The following is a 24,220-nucleotide window of genomic DNA, read 5'->3' as shown; positions in this document are numbered from 1 at the left end:
ATTCATTAGGGTCCCTAATTTTAAGCTGCCAATGAAGTGAGCCCAGACAGGCCCAACCAGGTTGCACCTTTTTTTTGGTAGCAGCCGAGCAGCAATATCCCAGGTCCAAATGAGGATGCACCACACAGAGGCTGCACAAGATCTCAGCCACAGGATAAGTACCGATATTGGATGCTGTGCTCCAGATATCTGATCTCCAGGATTGACAACATTAGCAATGCACAACTAGGAACTGGTTATGCCCACCAGTTCAAGGGAGGAGGAACCATGGAAGGTCTCCACTGTCGAGTGTAGATCCGCGCTTCGACTTGAAATGGATAGCATGACTAGTGGTTTTGATGTCCCCCTTGGATACCTGGCTCCAGTAGTCATCCTCAGAATGGGTTTATTTCAGTCCTGCTGGGGGCACCATTGAAAGATAGTAAAGCTACAAAAAGAAAAGATTTTGCTAACAATACCCGTCTGTGGAACAGTTCTAGGCTTGAAGTGCTGGAACTGGCTAGCTGCATTCAATCTGTGCCCACCATGATGAGCCTGTCAAATTTCCACACAATCTTACTTGAGGAAGGCAGAATAAATAATTTCTTGTACCCCTGCCAAGCGCGTTTCCCCTCACACAGGATAAATCCTCCCTTGACTGTAGCTGCCCAGCAGAAAATAACCACACTGTGAAATAGCCACTATTACAGACATTGTACTTTCCTCATGTCGCTGAATAATTGTTGAGGTCCTTAATGTCATCTCAGTCTAAGCCACCTGCAGTGCAGCAATGCTTCTTCAGTACCCATCACCTTCACAACATGGGCTGGGGTGCCTCCTGAGCTCACCAAAGGTTACACCTGCATGGCCATCATAGTCACAGTCACAGTTTCCCCACAACTCTGTTCCACTGCTCCTCCCTTGTCCCAGTACAACTCTGCCAAACTTCACTATAGCCTGCCACGCAGGGACACCCAGCTGATGAAGGTAGGTTATGCTGCTTGAGCAGCATAGCAGACATCACTTTTGTGTTGAGACTGTTGCCTAAGGGGATACAAGAAAAATCTGAATTTCACCATGAAAGATCACTACGATGGTGAGGGGTACAGTATAAATATCAGTCCACATAACAAATGAATACCAGAACAGGTCATAAACAAGAGCCTGTCACTTTGCTACTGGGGACATCACATGTGTGGGTGGAGGTGCAAGGACTCTCTGAAATGGAACCATCACAGAGTTTCTTGAGGAGATCTCCACCTCTGAGCCTGAGGAGGACACAGAGTTAATGCTTTGGTCATACAGAAAGCCCTACCCTTCCTTAAAAGACGTCCCATAGCCCTACACTACATACCTAGCTCAAATCATTCATTATGTGCTGAAGAGCATTCGAAAACATCAAGTTCATAAGCATACCAAAACTATAGCGCGAGAATAATAAACAGGATAAAAACCTACCTTGGCCTTCTAGGATATTGCGAAGCACGAAGGTAGCTCCCAGTCCTGACCCAGATCTCTTAATGCATATTCCTACAAATCGGTTTGTTTTTCCATTGGCGTATGGATCTGCCATGTTCACAGCCATAATGCTTCCTGTCACAGACACAAAGGGGAGAATGGAATCAATATAAAGTCCTGACAGAGTGCAAAAAAAAACAAGACTGTCTATATAGTTCAGGAATACAATAACATGGCTGCAACAATGCAAAATGTTTCACATTACAGCACATTAAATAAAGCAGGGAATATGTTGCACATTACAGAGGATGCACCATAACATTTCAAGAGAAAGTCTCTTTTGCGGGTCACCTCCACTTTATTCCTGATCTTTTATGGTGTCAGGACTACCTTTTGCCCAGTAATAACCATCCAGGTCTCACTGGGGACGCAACTCTTTTTTGGCCCTTTTTGGATCCTTATGAAGCACAAAGTTGAGGACCATCTCCAAAGACCGCGTTAGTCTAATCAGTATCCTGACCCAAACAGCTGTATTGCTTCTGGTTGATCATGTACTTTGATTATAGTAGTTGTATGAGATGTAAGATATTTCTTTTTCCGAGGCTTCAAAAACATGTGAAGATTCCGTTATTTGTTGATAATCAAAAGTATTTACTGCACCCTTAAACCAGTTGACACACTCTGGACGGTTGTCTTGACCGATCTGATATTCTCCTACATGGAGAGTCAGGAACTCAAAAGAAAACACCCTGAAATAAGCCAGGTAGCAAGATACAACTGGGCCCGAGAGATGGAGACTAAAAAACTCTTCCTAAGAAAGATCAACAAACATTTACTGTGCCCCAGCATTAACATGATCCAAATTAAAGATTTAAGTTGAAAGGTACTTCTATCCTCCAAGAATAAATATTAACATTACTATTCGGGAGGTGTTGCAACAGCCATCTGTCTATCATCTAACCTAAACGCAAGACAGGTTTGCCAAACAAAAGATGGACTCTAAAGTGGTAGCTATGGCGACTTCAAACAAGGAGGTGGGTAGGCTGGGAGCGAGGTAGAATTAGCCCCAATGGTTACCCATAGAGAAAACACTGCACTGGTATGCTGACCAATATACACTTTATTATATAATTATTCACTAGAATTTCTAAAGTACTTTGGGTTAAACATTATGCATAGTAAAAGCACAGTGCATGTATACAAAGAGTAAAGAGCCATATGCATGTTTTAACCACTACAAATAAATTTCAATCCAAGCCCAATACTTGTTGGCAAGCAGTGTACATTAAAAGCTAAGGGGGCAGGTAGAAAAGGGGAACCACCGACAACAGTAACACACATTTAAAGAGTCATGTTCAGGACCCAAAATAGCAAAACATGAACAGTAACAATTCCTCACACCTCTAGAACATAGTAGAAGGAACAAGTTACTTACCTGTAACTATTGTTCTCCAGCATGGGTCTGGCGTGGATTCACATGCTCATGAATATTCCCCGTCGTCATGCTGGGAATCCTTGGTAAAATAAAAAACAGTTTCACTTTCGCTTACAAACTGCATTTCACCTCTAAACCAAATCACTGTCCTTGAGTCATACTGCCCCCATCCAATGACAGTCCTCTCCCTAAGCCCCTCTGGCAGCCATCTTCAGATATGGTAAGCACGTAAAGTGGCAGTATTACCAGAAGAGCTGCAGAAGGGACGGCAGGAGAGTTCACATGTGAATCCATACCAGACCCATGCTCGAGACCAATAGTTACAGGTAAGTAACTTGTTTCTTCTCCAGCATGGGGTCTGGCATGGATTCACATGCTCATGAATAACCATTACATAACAGTACAATATTACACAACCACGGGAGGTGGCAATGCTCAACAGAAGCAATTAACTCTTACCTCTGGAACAGACTCCACTCAAGCGACCAGGTTGTGTAAAACACTGCTTGGCCGACTCTGGACTCCTTCATGCAAAAAAGAAAAATAGGGGGAGTCCCTAATGCAAAAGTGGATCGGGACATTAAAGAAAAAAGGCAAACAATGGTATCCACTGAGCTAAATTTAGTTTTTGGAAGTAATTTAAATTGATGTGTATCCAAAACAGATATCACAATTGGTTGAAGCCTCTATAGATACTGAAAACAATCAGTGAGGTAGATGGGTTAACAATTTAATAATGCATATGAATGGAAAAAACAGTAATCAAAGAAACCAAACATCCAGGAAAATAATTTTAAAAGCAGAAATTAATTTTCATTAATGAGAAAGAGGAAATAAGGGTATTTAGTAATGCAAAATGTAATCATGAAGGGGAGGAAAAAAAAAAAATCGAACCATCAAGAAACAGAAAGACAAGGTTTTTTGCAGACATGAATCAATCTGAAATATAATAAAAATGAATCAAAGTTGAAATAAAATTAGAAATGGGTGTCCTATATAATAATATTCAAAGTACCACTCAAGTAACATATTGTTCGGTTGGACAAACTTCTCCTGGAATCCCTGTCGACGCAGTAGAACTTAGTGAAGGTGTGCGTGGACCGCCACGTAGCAGCCCTGCAGATGTCCAGCAGGGGCACACCAGACAGGAACACCGTCGTCACAGCGACCAGGCTGGGGCAGCGGTCGGTTCGCCAACCAATGACAGTGCATGATGCAGCTGGAGAGCCACATTGAGATAGAAGCCTTGGACAAGGCCTTCCCATGGTTCACAGGTCCAAAGTTCACAAACAGTTGTGAAGTCTTCCAAAATCTCTTCGTGCGTGTCAAGTAGAACTTTAAGGCACAAGCAATGGTCAGCGAGTGCAAGGCCCTTTCAGTCAGTTTGAGGTGGAATTCCAATGGAACCTTAGGCATGAAAGAGGGGTGCGTCCGCAGCACCATCCTCGATTTGTGAAAAATCAGGTATGGTTGCTTGCAGGATAGGGCCTTGATCTCACCCACCCTCCTGGCAGAGGTGATGGACACCAGGAAAGCCGTTTTCCACAAGAGTAACTTGAGAGGGGCCTGATGCATAGGTTCGAAGGCCTCCCCACCCCCAATGAGCCTCGCCAGAACTACGTTGAGTTCCCACAACAGGGCAGGAGCCTTCACCAACGGGAAAGGTCAAAAAAGTCCTTTGAGGAACTCCTTGGCCACAGTGAAGATCTTCCTGGAGACCTGGTGTAGCGGCAAATAGCTGCCAGATGCACCTTAATAGAAGTGTGTGCTAGGCCAGCCTTGGCCAAGGAAAGAAAGTATGGAAGAATTTGCGGGGCCGTGACCCTCAGTGGGGTAATCTACGACCGGAACCACATGGTGAAACGCTTCCACTTGTGACCGTAGCACTTCAAAGTCGACAACGCCTTGGCGAGGACCTCTCTGCAGTCTGCAGGCAACTCGTATCCACCAAACTCTAGTGCTGCAGGAGTCAAGCCCTCAGGTTCACTGATCCTGGGTCATGATGCAGGATTGCGCCTCTTTCTCTGGTGAGCAGATCCAGAACTCCCGGCAGCTTGACAGGGGGCGAAGCTGACAGACTGAGACAGTCCGGATACCAAATCTGCCTCAGCCACGCTGGGGCGATGAGTATCATCTTGCACAGACACCGTCTGAGTGTGTTGATAACTCGTAGCAGGAGCGGGAATGGGGGTGGGGCGAAACTCATACAGGAACAGTACTTCCGATGGAAAGGAAAACGCGTACCTCAGGCTCCTCGGCTGGTGGAACCTGCCAGCAAACTTCTTCCACTTGGAATTGGTCGCCGTTGCAAACCGATCTATCTGGGGCCTACCCCAATCGGCGAACAGGCGGTCCACCTGATCCTGGACGAAGCTCCCACTCATGGCAGGAGCGCAGTTCCCTGCTGAAGGAGTCTGCAATGGTGTTCTCGACTCCTGCCAGGTGAAGAGGGAAAAGGAACATCCTCCGTCCGAAGGCCCATCGCTCCAAGTCCTGAGCCGGGGATCGAGTGCACCCTTGTAAAACATGGTGGTGGTGGTGTGCGTGAAGATCCTCACCACCTTGCCCTTCAGGGACAGGGGAATGACTTGAGGGCCCAGTACACTGCCCGTAGCTCCAAGACATTGATATGAAGATCCTTCTCCTCTGGCAACCACAGGCCTCTGGCGTGAAGACGTCCGGTGTGCGCTCCCCATCCCTCTAGGGAGGTTTCCGTGGTGACCGTCTCCTGGTATGGGGGGGTTCTGCAATACCGTGCCTTAGTCAATGTTGAAGCAAACGCCCCACCATACTATCGCCGCCAGAACTCGACATTGAGTGAAATCTTTTCTGAGAAGCTTCTGGACACCTGTATCCAGCAGGCGTCCAGGAATTCCTGGAGGAGCTGCATCTGCAACCTGCAGAGCCGGACGAGGTAGATGCAGGACAACATCATGCCCAGCAATGACTTGATGGGCCGCACCGTGGCCGTCCTAGTCAACGTCAGCTGCTGCACCTTCCCCAGAATGGCTGCTATCCTCACCTCCAAGGGAGACACCAGGAAAGACACTGTATTGAGCCAGACGCCTTGGAGCAGTGCGTAATGCAATGGCACCAAGGACTCTGGAAAGTTGACCGAGGATCCCAGATTCATTAGTAGCCACACGGTCGTCTGTGTCTCCTTCGGCCAGCTCCTGCGAGCGGGCGCAAATCAGCCCGTCGTCCAGGTATGGGTATACGTTTATGCACTGTAGGCGTAGATGGGCCGCCACTGGTGCCAGGCACTTCGTGAACACTCTGGGTTTCGACTTCAAGCCGAAAGGTAGGGCCTTGAACTGGTAATGCTGTCCCTGCACTAAGAAGCGTAGAAACCTTTGGTACTTCCTGTGAATGGGGACGTGGAAGTAGGCGTCCTCCAGGTCCAGCAATGTCAAGTCTCCTTTTTCCAGTTGGCCGAGCACGTGTTGCACCGCGACTATCCTGAATTTTTGGGACTTGAGATTTGTTCAGACGTCGTAGGTCTAGAATGGACATCCAGCCCCCTGTCTTCTTTCTGACCAGAAAGTATCTGGAATCGACTCCGGAGTCTCTGGGGAACTACCTCTATTGCCCCTTTTTACAGCCTGGCCAGTACCTCTTCCAAAAGCTGAGGGATGTGCTGCTCCTGCCGGCCCATCGAAGAGATCCGCGGACACCTGCGCTGAAACTCCAAGGTATGTCCTTGGGCGAGAGCGTCCAGCATCCATCTGTCAGTGATGATCTTTCTCCACTCGCTGACCAACATCATCAGCCGGCCTCCCACCTGGATGCACGGATGGGGACTCGACGTCCTGGTCGGTTCAGGCTTGCTTCAGCACCGGCGTCCTGCCTTGCAGGCGATGGTGATGCTGTCCTCCGCTACCTAAGACCTAGGAACGGCTTCTGTAGGCTTCCTGAGTCATGGATCGGGAAGGCTGACGGTACGATGAGGAGAAACCTTTGGGAGACCTGCTATACTTTCCTCTGGAGGAGCGAAAAAAAGAAGGGCAATGCTGCAGGAGGGTGCCCAGGGAACGGGTCGCCTCTGTATCTGCCTTGATGGCCTGTAGGGACTAACAACCTTCCCAAATAGGTTATCTCCGTCGAAGGAGTCCAGTACCTTCGCTTGGACCTCCTGGCGGAAATTCGTAGCCTTCATCCAGCCTTGGCGACGAAGGCAGACACTGTTCCCCATCTGCCGGAACCCCATGTCGGCGATGTCCAACACCACTGTAACGGCATGATCAGACGCTACTTCCCCCTCCTGGAAAAGAGCGATTGCCTCCATCCTCTTATCGTTGGGGAGGAACTCCAGAATAGGGCGCAGCTTGTACCACTAATCTCAAGATGTTTATTTAAAAAGGTATGTTTTAAGAGATTTGCGAAACTGAAAAAGTGATTCCTTATGTCTGAGCTCCCTGCAAAGACTGTTCCACGGTCTGGGCCATAAACAGCGAAAAGCATCTCCCCTGGAAATTGTAATTGATTTCAATCCGGCACTTCACCTAAGTCAACACCTAGCGTGTATTGCACAACTGAAATCCTTATTTATTTGTGTCTGAAAGTTCTTTTATTCTTAACGATGTACCACTTATATCACGCCCCTCTCTTGGAACCCCCCTTCTCCCCCCCCCCGGTCACACTGAACCAGGAATCAGGCTGGTTTGCAAAGTTAAAATATTTATTTTTGTAGTTACAATATAATCACACTATGTTTAATGGGTATACAACGATCACCAATGGTGTGATTTAACACTAAGCAATCTCTTTAATCACAAGGAGTAATAGTGAGCAAGAACGATTCAGCACAGAAATAATACTTTTGTGTCTGTTAAAATCAAATAGCAATGTGGTTATTATTTCCCCATGCACACCCCTCAAGAGATAGGAGGAGAGCGAGCAGGCATTCGGGAATGCAGAATTCAAACAAAATGTCAATCCCAATTTCCCCCCAGCAAAAACAAGAGAGAAACATAACTGATTGACAAACTGTCAAAATGGTTTTAAAGTTACCTGAGAATGGATTGGGTAAAACACTAAATCTGGTTTAAATTGCTGAAATGGTTTAAATTCTTATGGGAGCCGCTTTAGATAGTTGCAGAGAAACGCTAACAATGATTTGATACTAATAAGCAATGTGAAAACTTAAAATTGAGGTCGGTGCAATCAAAAGCTGTTTTACACGTGTAATATTTTGCCAAGACGAACATTTTCTGAAACTTGTCTGTGCCCGGTAATCGTGATTGCAGGAAAACTATATGGATTTTGAATGCCGTTTTTGGTTCTATGGAAAGCTGTGGATGTTAGCTACAAGCAGACTTTTAAATTCTGTTCCTAGCATTTTTATCAGGTTCTAAAGACAAGATAGGATGGATTTAGATAGGGATAGACTATGGATAGTACATATGCTAGTGACAAAGTCCTATTCTATGGATACTCACTATATATGTTTGAACAGAACCGTCAGGAATTCTGGTCCGTCAAGATCAGGGATTCTGCTCAGGAATTCTGCTGGGTACACCGGACTGGACTGGGTCTGCAATGGCTCTGGTCACAGCTATCTGATCACAGCAAGGCACAGCATGGCACAACTGGATTGGGTTTTGATTCTGGTAATTTTTTTTTTTTAGCAGGAAAGCAGTTACATCAAAGCCCAGCTGTTTATTTTGTTCCCCATAGGTTTCTGGGGTGTGTTCAGGTTTCTGGAATTTTTAGGCCTAGCTGAGAATGGTTCAGCTAGAGAATGGGCTTTTCTGCTTGCCAAGTTTCTGGAGTCTGGAGCAAGCAAGATGTCAAGTTCTCTCACAGGGTGCTCCGCCAGCAATCGGTTAGTGGGTGAATCTGTGTGCGTCTTTCTAAGTCCTCAGCTGTCTCTATTTATGCTTACGGTAAGGGGGTGTGTATGCTGGCTTATCCTAAGCACGCCCCATAGGCAGGTTATTGGCTAGAGTCTCCTCTCTCCCTTGATTGGAGGAGAAAACAGGGTGTCACCATGATGATGTGGTTTTATGAGTCAGAGAATCCTCCCCTTGGCTTTTGAACATAAAATCTACTTTTCGTACAATACATATTTACAAATGTGCAACCTTTCTAACAATAACATATATAGATTACATATTTTGTGGAGCAGATACTCTTCCAAGCCCTGTCGCTGTAGGATCTTGGGTTTGCTTTTGACAGAATTTCGCCCTTTTTGTCCAGAACACCGGGTGCAATTTCGGAGCAAATTTCCACAAATGTGCGCATTGTATAGGGGCCCAAGCATGTGAAGTTTCATGCTTTTGACATAAATACATTTGGTATAAAACCATAATTTCCACTGTTACTTCCCAGAACATAAAACAGAGTTCTGGCGCCTCTCAAAATGTGCAGCCAAAAATTAGGTTCACATCTCTGCGGTTTACATAATATTTCACAGGCCTCCTTTGCATCATCGCTGTCCCCGGGTGAGTGTGCCTCAGCTGGCATTCTAATCTGCACATTTGTGAGCCCCTGCTCCCAAAAACCCCAAACCGCTGCACCCAGCCCCTGATTTCCCTCCCTCAACCCACGCCGAGCCCCGCTTCCTGAAACACCCCCTCCCGCCTCGCCCTCCCGAGTGCTGGTTGGTCCCTGAACGACTACCTTTAGTCCCTGGTCCTCGGCACAACAGCAGAGGCCTCCTTTGCATCATCGCTGTCCCCGGGTGAGTGTGCCTCAGCTGGCATTCTAATCTGCTAATTTTTGAGCCCCCGCTCCCAAAAAAACCAAACCGCTGCCCCCAGCCCCCGATTTCCCTCCCTCAACCCACGCCGAGCCCCACTTCCTGAAACACCCCCTCCCGCATCCCGACCCGCCCTCTCGAGCCCCGATTGGTGCATTGTCAGTGTTACACGGGCCATTACTGCCTCTCCCTGGGCAGCCCACTGCACGTGCAGCCCCTATCGGCTAAGGACCCGAGGCAAAGGACGGCTCCTACAGAGACGGCGCCAGGTCGAATCTGCAGGTATTCGCAGGAGAAGCAGGAAGCCAACAATAAGTAAGTGTGGCAAGGGCAGGGTCAGAAGCAATTACTTCCCACCATACTACCCTACCACTCAACCTAGAAACTAAGCCATTGTAAAATCTTCATATTGTTGTAGCATTACATCTAGGAGTGTGCATTTACAAACATGTCTGTGATATAGTTGCATTCATAAAACACGAAACTAACCGTTGAAGCTAGAAGTGTCCCTAATATCCTCTGTGAAAGTAGAATTTTGAAGTGTGCCCAATAGCCTCTCTGTGAAAAGTTGAATTTTGAAGTGCGCCCAATAGCCTCTCTGTGAAAGTTTAATTCAGAAGTGTGCCCGATAGCGTCTATGTGAAAATTGAATTTAGAAGTGAGCCCAATATCCTCTGTGAAAAGTTAAATTTTGAAGCACGCCCAATAGCCTCTCTGTAAAAGTGGAATTTAGAAGTGTGCCCAACATCCTCTCTGTGAAAGCTGAATTTGAAGTGTGCCCAATAGCCTCTTTGTGAAAGTTGAATTCAGAAGTGTGCCCAATAGCTTCTATGTGAAAGTTGAATTTAGAAGTGTGCCCAAATAGCCTCTCTGTGCAAGACTTGCATCTAAGCTGCGCCTAAAGATCCCCCCTGTACAAAGTTGAATTAAGAAGTGTGCCTAATAGTGTTCCCTAGTCGAAATGACTTGTGCCCCATATAGTCTCCCTATTCAAGGTTGAAATTAGAAATGTGCCTAAAAGCGTGCCCTGGTTGAAATGAGAAGGGCGCCCAATTGTCCACCCGGGTTGTATTTGGAGCAGTGCCCGATTTCCGCTCTGTGCTAAGTTGAAATTAGAAATGCACCTAATAGCCGCACCGTGAAAACTTGAAGTTAGAAGCATGCCTAAATATCCCGTCTGTGCAAAGTTTAACTTAGAAGTCTGCCTAATATCATCTCAGTGTAATGTAGAATTTAGAAGTCTGCCTAATAGTGTAATTCCCCTCTGTACAAAATTGAACTTAGAAGTAGGCCTAATATCATCTGTGCGTACAGTTGAATTTAGAAGTGTACCCAACAGCCTAACATCATCTCTGTGTACAGCTGAATTTAGAAGTATACCTAATAGTCTATGTAAAGTTGAATCTAGAAGCGTGCAAACGTGCTAAACTGCACTTAAAAAGTCCACCTAAACCATATCTGTGGCGTTTCTACATTCACTTTCCCCTTAATAGCTTACCTGTATTCCAGCTTACTAGAAGAAACCCTACCCAACAGCGTAACTGTGCTGTAGTTGCAACTAAATAGATTGCCTAATCAACATATCCTAAGGTCCTAAGGAAATCAGGTTCCTAAGGTCTAGCTACACTTCAAAACGGCCTAATATCTGCAGCCTAGTACAAGTAATACACTAAAACTTACAATAAGTGAATAATTACACCCTGCTCAGTGGAACCCTTAAACCAAGGCTAATCTCACCCAGTGATATAGCCAAACTTTTAAAGTCCAATAAAGTGTAAGTTGCACCTGAAACTACACCTAATAGCTCGTACTAACCATGAGTGCACCCACTCCACCAGGGTTTGCCGGAAACGACCACCGTGGACCGCCTCGCCTCCCGCCCCCCCCTTCCGAAATCATCCCACCCTCCTTCACATCCCCTACCCTTCCCCTTTCCAAACACCAAGCCAGAGGGGCACGATGGTGAGCCAACCACCCTAAGACCACTGCACCCCCGAACCCCACCATTGACCAGCCTACGCTGATCATGCCGCTCCCCTCACTATCGTAACGGGCACACCCCGCCCTGAAATCAGCCACCCCCGCCTTTCCCACAAACCCCCACCATCTTCCCCCCAGACCACACTCTTTCCCCTCCCTAAAAACTGCACGCTTAGCCCTAGCAAGAACAGAAGCTTCATCCCCCTCTCCCCCTCTGACCCCCCCTACCCTCTCTCCCACACCAATGGCAACAAAGACACTAAAGAGGAAACGTACCTGGTCCCCCTCAATCTCAGCACTGTTCGCCTCCCCTATCTCGACCCACCACCTCTTACCCCCCAATCACCACCTTCTCCCCGCCGTTCACCCTTCCTGAAACCCCTCTCCCTCGATTTCTCACCAACTGCAACTGAAACTCCTAACTGCCCACACCCCACCTTTAATTCCCCCGGGCCAAACCCAATCATCCTAACACACGCATCCACCCATTCCCACCCGAAACCCGCCAACTTTTCTGCTCGCCCACTTTTCCCAATCGATCATCAACCACCCTACCCCTCTTCCTCTCCAGTTTCCACTCTCCCCCCCACCCCCTTCCGCTCCAGCTCCGACACCAACCTCACCTACCGAAGTGAACTGAATCCCATTTAATGCCCGATCCGTAGCAGAAAACAGACACTGCATCTTTGACCTCCTCGCCTCTGACAAACCAGATCTGGTTTTCATCACCGAAACTTGGTTCTCTGACGACTTCGTCCCAATCGCCAATGAAGCCTTCCCCCCTGACTACTCCCTCATCCCACTGAACCATCCCTCTAGAGGTGGGGGAATAGAATTCGTTTTCAAGTGTCACTTCCACGCCTCAATCATCAACAACCAACCTTCCATTCCTTCCTGCGAATCACTCCTTGAAACTATCCCTCTCCCCGTCGTTCTCACACAGCTTCCTAATAATCTACAGACCCCCTGGCTACGATAGACAATTCCCAAGCAACCTCTGCGACTATTGCCACCCTTCAACTAAACCATCCCAACCTCACCCTCCTTGGAGACTTCAACATATGGCTCGACATCCCCACCAACCCTATGACACTCTCTGGTTGACGGTCTAGACGTAATAAACCTCCAACCCCACATAAACGGCCCGACTCACTATAAAGGACACACTCTTGATGCCATCTTTAGCTCCCACAACCGGATACATCTAATGCCCCCCAACCCCATCATCTGATCCGATCCCTTCATTGTTTCTTTCACCATTCGCTCACCCGACCCCCTTCCCGTACTTGAATCTGAACCTCCGAAGCTACGCAAATGCTGGAAAAAACTAATAATCGTTCCTGACCTAGCCGACGCACTCCTCCAGTCTCCACCACCTACCTGCCAACTCAAACAACTAACCCCCAACGCCTTTGACTCATGGCTCAACAACTCACTAATGCGGGTCACACCCTCTTGCAAACCATCAGCCCGCCATAGCCTGTTCCCTAGATGGTTCACACCTGAGTTGAAGGCCACTAAACAACTATATAAATACCTAGAACGCAAATGGCAGAAAGACAAAACCCAGGAGAGCAGAGCCACCTTGGCCTGACACCTTCATCAGTACAAGGCCGAAATCCGGAAAGCAAAAAAAGCCCACTACAACTCCTGAATCCCAAACTGCAAAAACCCCAGCAAAGAACTTCACAAAATCATCCTCGAATTCACCAAACCAGCATGCACTACGACTGTCCCGACCCCCTCAATCACTGTGCGACTCTCTCTCTCCACTTTTACGCCACGGCTCTCGAAAGAACAAATGCTCTAACCATCAAACTGGCTCTCTTAAATCCACCAGGCAACCCTCCCCCCATACCGGCCAACCCACCCCCTGCGACCACTACGCAACCAACGTTCGAATCCTTTAGTCCAATATAACCAGACCAATTTCTCAAACTTCTATCTGCCTGCAAACCATCCGGCTCTCCACTAGACCCATGCCCAGCCACAACCCTCAAAGAAATTTTCGCTTCCACCTGCGCAGGAGAACACGCAAGATCCACCATAAATGACTCCCTTTCCTCGGGTATCTTTCCGGACGCATTCAAAATGGTTCATGTCAAACCTCTAATAAAAAAATCTTCCCTTGACCCTCTCGAGCCCAAAAACTACCGCCCCATCTCAAACACCAGGTTCCTTGCCAAACTCATTGACCGAACCACCTACTCCCAACTAAATGCCTTTGTCGAAGCCAACAATCTCCTAGACCCCGCACAATCGGGGTTCAGAGCCCGTCACGGAAATTAAACCACCCTGACCTCAATCTGGGATGACCTTAAAATGACGGCAAACTCCGCGGGAAGCGCCGCATTAATCCTTCTTGACCTATCCGCCGCCTTCGACACAATCACTCAATCCTCCTTGACCGCCTCCACTCCCCAGGAATTCGTGGAACCGCTCTTAAATGGATAACTTCATTCCTCAAAGATAGGTACCAAATAACGATACTCTCCACCTATTCCTTCCAAGCCCGACCAGTCGACACGGGAGTCCCACAAGGAGCATCCCTATCTGCCCTCCTGTTCAATCTTTACTTGATCACCCTCCCACCAATAATTCGTTCACACAACATCCTGTGTTACAACTACACTGTTGATACACAACTAATTCTAAAACTCCTGAACTCAAAACCCAACTGTTGACCTGACCTCGCCGCCTTGACGTAGAGCTCTGGATGACTTGAAGCCACCTCTTGTTAAACCCCTCCAAAACTGAAATCATGGTATGTGGCAACTCCAAACTTCTTCCATACCGACTTACCCTGGCCATCCGCCATGGGCAACTCACCGACCCCCTCTAACTCAGTGAAAAACCTTGAATGCATCCTCGGCTCTGACCTAACACTCTCGCGCCAAGTCAACAACGTCTCAAAGTCCTGCCACTACCACCTTAAAACCCTTTGGCGCATCTTTCCATATCTCGCCTTTCCCAAACAGATTCTCCGCGGTCCAATCAATTGTTATATCAAGACTGGAATACGCAAACCCCCTCTACCTCGGAGTCCATGCTTACCAACTGAATAAACTTCAAAGGGCACAAAACGCTGCAGCCAAACTGCTACTTGCACTCAGCCCAAGAGACCACATCTTCCCAACCCTTAAGACTCGGCACAGGCTTCCAGTGGCCCGAAGGGTGACTTTCAAAACCTTATGCATCTCCCATCGAGCATTGCATAAAACTGGACCTCAATATCTTCAAGACAAGCTAAAACCCTACCACCCTCCACGCACTCTAAGATCAAGCTCAGCCAGCCTCCTAGTCATACCTAAAACAAACTCAGTCAGGTTAGGCGGATCATCATTCTCAGCCTTGGCCCCCACGCTGTGGAACGCACTCCCACCCCACATCCGCCTAACTGAAGATCTAATGTCTTTCCGCAAACTACTGAAAACCTGGCTCTTCACCTAAAACCAACCCGTACGCAAACTAACCGAAACAGAATAACAGCATCTCAAATGTCACCAATCCAATAAACTACTAGATGCGAGAAATTAACATCTAATAACCGCTAATATAAAATAAAAGGACAAACAGAATAGAACGAGTAAAGTAGATCAAAGCAGTGAAGTGAATAATAAGAATAAATCATACAAAAACAGGAACGTGATTTAAATATGAAATGCATGATGAATGAGCGAAGTGAATGGAGTAGATGATATCGTTAGAATGGATGAAATGTGCTGAGCGGATGAATGTGTTGAGCAGATGAGTGTATAGAACGGAGGAGTATGTAGAGCGGACGAGTGGGTAGAGCGGAGAGGGTAGAGCGGACGAGAGCGTAAGTACAGAGAAGTGTGTAGAACGCAGGAGTATGTAGAGCAGATGAGGGTGTAGAACGGATGAATACGGAAGTGCGGAAGAATGTGTAGAACGCTGGAGCAGATGAATGTGCAGACCGAATGAGTGTATAGAGCGGATGAGTGCGTATGAGCGAACGACTTTGTAGAGCTGATGAATGCATATAGCAGATGAACGCGTGGAAAGAACGAGTGCATAGAGAGGATGAGTGCGGGGAGTGGAGTGCGGGGAGCGGACGAGTGCGGGGAGCGGACGAGTGCGTGGAGCGGACGAGTGCGTGGAGCGGACGAGTGCGTGGAGCGGACGAGTGCCCAGAGCGGACGAGTGCCCAGAGCGGACGAGTGCCCAGAGCGGACGAGTGCCCAGAGCGGACGAGTGCCCAGAGCGGACGAGTGCCCAGAGCGGACGAGTGCCCAGAGCGGACGAGTGCGTAGAACGGATGTGTCTAGAGCGAAAGAATGCATAGAGCGGATTGCGTAGAGCGGATGAGTACGTAGTGCCGCTAAATGCATATAGCAGACTGAATGGATGAAACGGGTGACATGATGTGGATGGAAGGGGCAGTGTATGTGGATGGAACGGGCAGCGTATGTGGATGTGGATGGAACAGATTGGAATGTGTGGAGCGGACTGGAGTGCATAGAATTGCGTGACTTACATGGAATGTTTTGAAGTGCATGGAACGTTTGAAAGAGCATGTAACCCATCATATCACATCACCACGCTTACTCTCTTCTTTACACCACCATTCAACTAGAACACAGAGATACTATGACACCATTCGGTATAACTGTTCTCATACTAACATCTGCTGCATACTCCCCATCACTCTAAGTAAACACTGCTGGTTACACCCCCCCCAGCCAGGCATTCTCCTCAGGCCTAACGCAGCCACATTCGGAGTGGATAAATCCTGCCAGAACGAACACATACTCCTGATCTCTCAACCACCACACCTACCGCTAAGAAGCAGCCATTACACGAATGCCACATCAGCTGCGCACATATCCGGTGCTCACACGCACCTTTCACTCTCTACTGACTCGAACTCCGGTTCCCAAGGGTGTTCAACCTACCAGCGCCTTCAGACCATACCAATGGTACATAAGGCGCTATATAAATGCAAAGTAACATAACAAACAATCTTACACAGTAAATTATCCGTCTTTTTAAAAACGTGCTTTTTGTCATTGTGAATCAACAAATGGTTGTCTATCCCCGCCTCCTTCCTCTTCTTGCAGCTCAGGAGCAATTTCCTCCCAGTTCCTTCAGGCAGAGGCCATTTACGATCCTTACTAATTAGCATCTCTTTGAGCTGGAGGAAGGCCATTGTCCCCTTCCCACAGCAGCCCCCAGCAGCCCAAATTCTCCTCCCACCCCTTAACTCATCACATGGGTGTGATTTCCTGGTGGAGAGAGAGGCCTGGCCTTTGTTGGGGGAAGTTGTTTTACTGGTTTGGCTTTGAGTCAGGCTTAAATTAAAATGTCAATTTGTTGCAATTTTTTTCTTGGTTTAAAATAAACTTTCTAATTTCCAAACAAGCAGCTACAACACTTTTTTCAGATTCTAAACCATGAGATTTAAATAGTTACAACCTAGGTTACTCTCAATAACGGGTCACTTAGATTTCAGTTGTAGAAGTTTACAGTGTTAATGCAGGCTTTTGAAAACAGTCATTCAGGCAGCTGAGGGTACTGCGCCCAGATTTTGACAGATCCCACAGGCAGGCATTTTGGCTGTGGGTGTTTTTATGACAACTTCAGCTTTTCAGGATATTGCAATTTCACAATGATTTCTGGAACTCAGCAAATTGTGACACCCAGCAAGAATATTGGATGTTTGTGGGTGTTTTGTACCGGCATTCTGCAGTTTCAGCAACCAAGAAAAAGGATTTAAATGCAAGATTTTGGATTTCTTTCAGCAAGCACTGCTTTTCACTTTGTGCTCCATTTTTACTTGTTGGGCAGCCCAGTGACACGTTTCAGGAGTGAGATCTCCGTTCCACCCGACAACATGCATTGTAGATTTGACAGCCATCTGTTTGTGCTTTGTAGAGCACCATTTTCATAGGTTTTGGCGCGCACAAGGGTTTTGTGGCCATTTTGATATTTCTGGCACCACCAGGACACAGGGATGCCGCAGGGCAGAGCATAAGTGGGTTAATACATCCCACAAATACAGTGGGAAGGCGGGACCACCAGGAAACGTTTGTTGGCTAATTGGAATGCTCAAGAAGGTTGGTATGGCATCAATTTGTCAACCAGATAGGAGAGGGCCAGGTTATTCAGACATTTTTAAATCCGGCACAGAATCTTAAAAGTCAATTCTGTTGCCCACCACCAAGCAATGAAGGGAACAGTAAAATGCTGGAACTGGGGACTATCTGGCAACTTTAAAAATCATTCTAACTTCTTCATTTTGTGCCCTCTGAAGCCGGTGCAGATGTTTATCATGGAATACCTGCCAACATGCCATTACCATAATCTAACTGGGGGTTAACCAGTGCTCCCACCCAGTGCTCCCACCACAGAACCAGAAAGGACACCCAGCCACCAAAAATCAAAGCAGTTATTCAGCCAACACCACAGGGTCCAGCCAGTATGGCAATACCTAGTCCTAAAAATGTAGCAACAAATCGAAAATGACAGTTACCACACTGTGTCAATCACTTAATTGACTGCCTGTTAAAGGTAGGATTACTTTGAAGGTCTTGCGTTTAGTTTTTAGATGTCTTTGCCTCAAATAGAATTGGGGCAAGTAGGAAGAAAAAGCGGAAGTGAAAGAAAGGCTGGGGCATGGGCGCGTGAAGCTGAGCTCAGATAAGCAGAGGAAACGAGAAGGTGAGTAGCCACACTAGTGCTGAGGAGAAGACCCCCGATAGTGTTGTAAACTAGGAGAAGGGAGCGGTTGCGCATGGAGGACCACCAAGCATAGTCTTGGTAGGTAGACGTCGGGGAGGATCCAGGTAGGTTGTAGATAGTTTGGGTAGGGACATTGGGGACTGGTCTAGAGAAAGACCAACAATAGGCATGAGCAGTAGTTGAGATTGCAGAGCAAGAGGATGGAAATTAGGGTTTTTGTACCGTGGTGTGAAGAATTTTCAGAATGTTGAGAAGTTTAATATGAGCAGCAGAGACTGTAATAGTGATGAATCATTGCAGTCAGGAATCGCTATCATAGAGGTCCCCAAGGTTGTGGGGTTTGGGCGAATGAGCAAGAAGACCAGGCAGGAAGGGGATGGGAGACTGGCGAAAAGGGATGGAATTGGGAGCCAGGAGAAAGAAGACTTTGCTTGCCTCATGCTGAACTATTCAAAGACCAAAGAGCCAACCAGTGATGGACTGAAGTGAGACAGTTGGTAATCCATTCTGAGATGGATGAGGTGAAGGAGGCAGGGAAAGGAGAACATTCGAGTGCCAACAAAGAGATGATAGTGAAAGGGAAATGACAATATTAGTCTTCTTAGGGCAGATGTATAGACACCGACGAGCAGATGCTCAATGACTGATCCTTGGTAGATGCTGAGAATGGAGAGGTAGAGGTCAGAGGTTAGCAAGATCGAGGAGATTTTAAAGAAGCAACTTTGAGGTAGGTCCAGGTGAAGCATATTTATGAACCCCAAAGGTCCTGGAGAGTAAGGAGGAGAGCGGGGAGTGATCAGCCATGTTGAAAGCAGCAGAAAGGTCCAAACAGATAAGTATTGGAAAGAGTTTGGAGTGGTGAGCATCAGAGATAATTTAGAGGCAAGCATGAGTGTAACCTTGCAGTGATCGTACGGAGGGCAGACTGAAGTGGATAAAAAAAAACTTATATATATATATATGCACACACGCACACACACACACACACACACACACACACACACATATATATACTAGGAAGTACCAATGACTACAAAAAATGCATACAATTCTTTTCAAACAATCTATTAAACACTTTATATCATTTGAAGTAGACCATTTCTAAGCAAAAAAGTCAAGACTTCACTGATACAAATGCAATAATGTAGTAAAGTAGTATATAGTGTGTTATGAATTATTATGGGTGATGGACGAACGAGCTAAAACAGTTGGCCACAGATCAGATGACTACAATAGGTGTCTACATTTGTCTCTTGCCACTAGCCCTTGCCTTATGTGCAACCGTGTACATTGTATTCAACGCACATTAGTGGTCTCTCACTGTTGCCAACATTGAAGTCGTCTGATCTGTGGCTAACTGTCTTAGCTCCTTCATTCATCATCCATAATAGTTCATAACATACCCCCCTCAAGGCAGTTTGACATAGAACAAAGATTTGTAGCTCTGTGAAGTCATTAGTACGCTTACAAGGATAAGTACATAAAGATCGCCTATATCAGTGGCAAACAGAAAAATATGTATACATTCATATTTTAGCACATACTGAATTATTTACAACCCAGCAGTAAACCCCGGCCATAAACGCAGGCCAAAAGGTGCCCTTTCTTAGGCTCCACGACCCACCAGCACACCCCTGGTTAATGGCCCTTGTAAAAGTAGGACACCCAATATTATAGCAACACTGTAGGAACCCATTCATAATGACTTCTAACGAGACACGAAACTTGGGCAGCTCACCCCTTGCCCTGAGACCCAACCTCGTGACCTATGATTCCCGGCCAACAGGATGATGGTAACCATGTATTGATGTATCACCAAAGGACCCCACTCTAGGTGCATTCCTCCTGTGTTGCATTAACCTGTAGAATAACCTATTGTAGGATTTACAGGGAAGGATAATATTGCGGTATTGAATGAATGCGGTGTGCGTGGCCTTAGGGCAGAAAGCCAAGGAAGACGTTCATCAATGACACTGGCCACGCCTGGCACAACAGCACCGCCTGGATGAGCCCAGCTGACCTGCCCGGCCCACGTTGGCAACCAGTGACGTCCACCAACCACGGCGCACCACATCACAGCTGCACCTATAGTTAGTCGTCGCCACCCAATCCCCACGAACATGTGCCCCCTATAGTGTGTAGGTTCTTATGACGCATTTTGTAAATATATACGCCGGTCTTTGCTAGTGTCTGACGGAGCGCTCTCGGAGTTTGCAGAGTCCTTTGCATGCCCTATTTTGACTAATATAAACTCCCATTAAGCTCACCCGCACTTGGTCTTAGCCTTATTCCCAATCCTGGGAGAGTCCATTACTGCCTCTCATTGCGGGGAGGGTCGTGCTATCTGGGGACGCTCGCCTTCACTATGTGCAAAATCAAGAGACCGGTGATGTCTATGACTCTTGGTCGTTTCCCTTAGAGTGAATGGGCTTCTGCTCGGGGAAAGAACTAGGCGTGTCATTTGCTCCTAGACCACTTTACACCCCATTATAGTAAAGGCTTTCCGAAGAGGTTTAAGAGCGACACTTGCTTTTGGACACTTTAACTGTACATGTGTATTCTGGTATCGGGCTTCCTGTCCTTGGCTCCTTATCTGATCTGACTGGTGCGAAAAAGCATCTCTTGAATTTAGCCGTTTTAAGACAGGGATATGCCACTTGTGGTTGGGTTTCTGTGCTGGCAAGAGAAAGCTTGATATTTCCTGTTCTGCCTCTCACTACAGCCCAGCAGCAGATTATGCGTTTTTTCTTCGCTGGCCACACATTCGTTTTTATTAAACAGAACCTATATTATCTACAGCATGTGTCTATGCTTGTCTTTTGAAAGCAGCTCCTGTATTATGTGTAAACGGGTGCTTTCTGCTCAACAAACATTTGTAGCCTCTTACTGTGGAGTTGCTAAACCCACGTGCGTTATTCATTCAAGGCATATTTTTCTACAGTAAGTGGCTACATTTGTCTCTTGCCTTATGTGCAACCGTGTACATTGTATTCAACGCACATTAGTGGTCTCTCGCTGTTGCCATTACTGAAGTCGTCTGATCTGTGGCGAACTGTCTTAGCTCGTTCATCCATCATCCATAATAATTTATAACAAGTTGTCTAGCCACAACAAGATTGGACACAATAGTTATAATTAGCATGTACTGTTCCATGTGAAATAGTTAAAAGCCTCTGGGAAGAGTTAGGCTGTGCTGAAATAGTCAAATGTAATATGTTTTTGTCAAAAGCTTTTTTTAAGCAATGATTTGGTTGTACAGTTCTCGATGGATCAGTAAATATGCATGGCAACCTATTTTACTGTACACTAGAGGTTGTGAGGGCTATTCTTACTGTTCCTATATTGGCTGCATGCCTACCATCATCCATGATTTATGTTTTACTTGGGTTGTGCACTACCTATAATACTTATTTAAATGGATATTTGTTCTAGGTGTGATTCTAGAATAAAGTGTGCATCTTTTGCAGTATACATATGTAGTCTCCCCTCCCTTGAGTGAAGTCCGACTGCTCTGTCAAAGAGGCCCATAAAGAGATTTGGTCTAATTTGTGGTTGGAACTGTGTCTTACCATTAGGATAGGTGGTGTCAATTCCTCATCACAAGGCTGTGGAAACATCTCCTGACGGCATTAATAGACCGATCCCAGCAATTTAGTTATTTGTTTTTATATTCCCATTTCCCTAACAGATGTGGAACTGAAATTAGATAAACAGAAAAGCTCATGCCAAGCAAGAACCTGCAGCCAAGGGTCTACAAAGACCCCTGGAAGCATTACACATTTCCCTGAACCTGGTTTCTAACAAGGGTGATCAAGTGCAGGGAAATGCACGCAGAGATTCCGCAGATCTGGACCAAGGAGGCACCTACCTCTGTGGCACCCTCTACTCACATTCTGCAGGTTAATTGCTTAAAAGCTTTGAATCGACGTGCGTCAGCGCAAATACACTTTTGTGAAGTCATGCACCCCAATAAGTTGTCTTTTTGTACACATTTTTATCACCTCTAGGACCAGAACCTTTCCTGCACCCACAAGGGAGTGCACTAGACCCCCAGTAGGGTCTGTGGTAGGAATAGAGGCAGCGGCAGAGAAAAAGCATATACCTGTCACTATGCAGCAAAAGAGAGTAGTCCACAAACCCCTGCAGTGGGTTAGCAGCCCTCACTCATACACACAGGACTGCTTTACTAATGGCATAATGTATAGGGGGTCTACTGTTAAACCTCCTACCGACACTTCCTCATCAAAACATGCACAATATATTATCAAACATTATTAGACTATTGATATAGATGCCCCACACTTAATACACATGCACAAATGTACAGGAATGAATAAAGAACACTCAATGAATGCTCTCACACTCTCTTGCAGAGTCCATTTCTTTTTATTAACAGAAAATAGTAATCGAAAAGCATTGCAACTATTATTGCGACTACACAACACACTCAATATGAGAAAGATTATTAATGAAAACACCATCATTTTCTAGCCTATATCTCTACTCCCAATGAATCAACCAACTCAAAAACCATAGCAGATCCTTAAAGGAAATAGTATGCTCACCACTTCTCACTCAAATGCCTCATCAATTCAACTGCCTTTTCAATACCTCTTTCTCAATGTGATATTAAAACCGGTAAAACCATCTCTCATACTCCTAACAGTTCTCTGTGCTAGTAGCGAGCCGAGTGCTGGAAGGATTGCGTAATTATTCACTTGTACAATACAATTTTAAATGCAAAACTGCCTCATGTTACTATAATGCTTATATATATGCCTACATATGAAAGGTTTGTAAATAATGCTCACAACTCCAGAAAGTATTTCCCCTTGTTTAACTAAAATACAATCCAGTTCTTTGTGCCCCACATACACACAAAAGGAGCAATGATTTTGTTTATTTGCCCCATAGTGTATTTAATAATCACTGCAGAACCATACACACCAGAAAACAGGATCTTGTGGAGTTAAGCCAAGGCAGTCACAGGAGCAGCGACTGCTGAAAGTACTTTCTAGATGCACTGAAGAATTGACTTGGAGCAACCATCCTGTTGATGCAAAGACCATGCCTTTGCTTTGACCTCAGCTGGTAACTGCTCTAACCTGGAGTATTTTATTTGCAACCTCCTAACAGGAGACTGGCTGGGCTCATTCAGGTACAGTGCGACCTAGCCCGATGCAGTTTTTGACAAGCTTGCAATCACCAAAACCTTAAAGCGACCTTTGTTTGCACAAACTAGTTATGAAGGGCATTTTGCCCAGTGGTCCTTACAGTCCAGACATATTACCTAGGTCCCCCTACCAGCCCATCTTTGTCTCAGCCTTTTCCCGCTAAACACTTCCACTGACACTTGAAAGAATTATTTTTAATGTGTCCCCAGCAACAAATTTAATTGTGCAATAAAGATTTGATTAAAGATTCACACATCAAAATGATATCCCTTGAAGCAACCATATGACAGAATATCAGTTTACCAAGAAAGCAAAGCCTTAAGGTTTGCTGGTGGGCTATGCCTTCCCTCCCCAGTACCCACAGGTGCACAGCTTGAGTCAAAACACAGAAATCACAATAGACCCAATACATACAGATCTATGGCAATTACATTATGAATAAAGTAATGAATCCCATAGCTTGGTCCACCATAATGCAATGGGTAGTGGTATAAGGGAGCAGACAATAACATGGTGTTAGAAGCTTTGATTGAGGAACCAATAATTCATTACAATGGAAATCCTCCACAGCGCCAAGGAGAACTACTTTAGGATCAAGGGCGAAATCCAGATTAGTTAATGCTTTAATGCGGTATAAGACTTCGTGCAAAAACGGCCATAGCATACAGCAAGACCACTACTCATGGAATAAGGTACATCTAGTGAAAAAAAGACATATCTAGAAAAAGGGAGGAGAATATCTTATTTAGCCAGACAGGAGTAAGGTACAGAAAACAACATTTCATACGCACT

General features: G+C 46.1%; 1 protein-coding gene across 1 annotated transcript in view; it reads right to left on the bottom strand.

Annotated features, from left to right (window-relative positions):
- Window positions 1-24,220, bottom strand: part of MRPL19 (mitochondrial ribosomal protein L19) — a 170,601-nt gene that overhangs the window by 60,432 nt on the left and 85,949 nt on the right. The window contains exon 4 of the mRNA XM_069605848.1: window positions 1,438-1,572. Within this exon, the coding sequence (XP_069461949.1) occupies window positions 1,438-1,572 (135 nt within the window). The remainder of the gene's footprint in view (window positions 1-1,437; window positions 1,573-24,220) is intronic.

The sequence above is a fragment of the Ambystoma mexicanum genome, chromosome 4p (assembly GCF_040938575.1).
Source record: "Ambystoma mexicanum isolate Mex_15411 chromosome 4p, UKY_AmexF1_1, whole genome shotgun sequence".
Classification (NCBI taxonomy): domain Eukaryota; kingdom Metazoa; phylum Chordata; class Amphibia; order Caudata; family Ambystomatidae; genus Ambystoma; species Ambystoma mexicanum.
The sequence above is the reverse complement of the archived record's forward strand: the minus strand, read 5'-3'. Positions and strand labels throughout refer to the sequence as shown.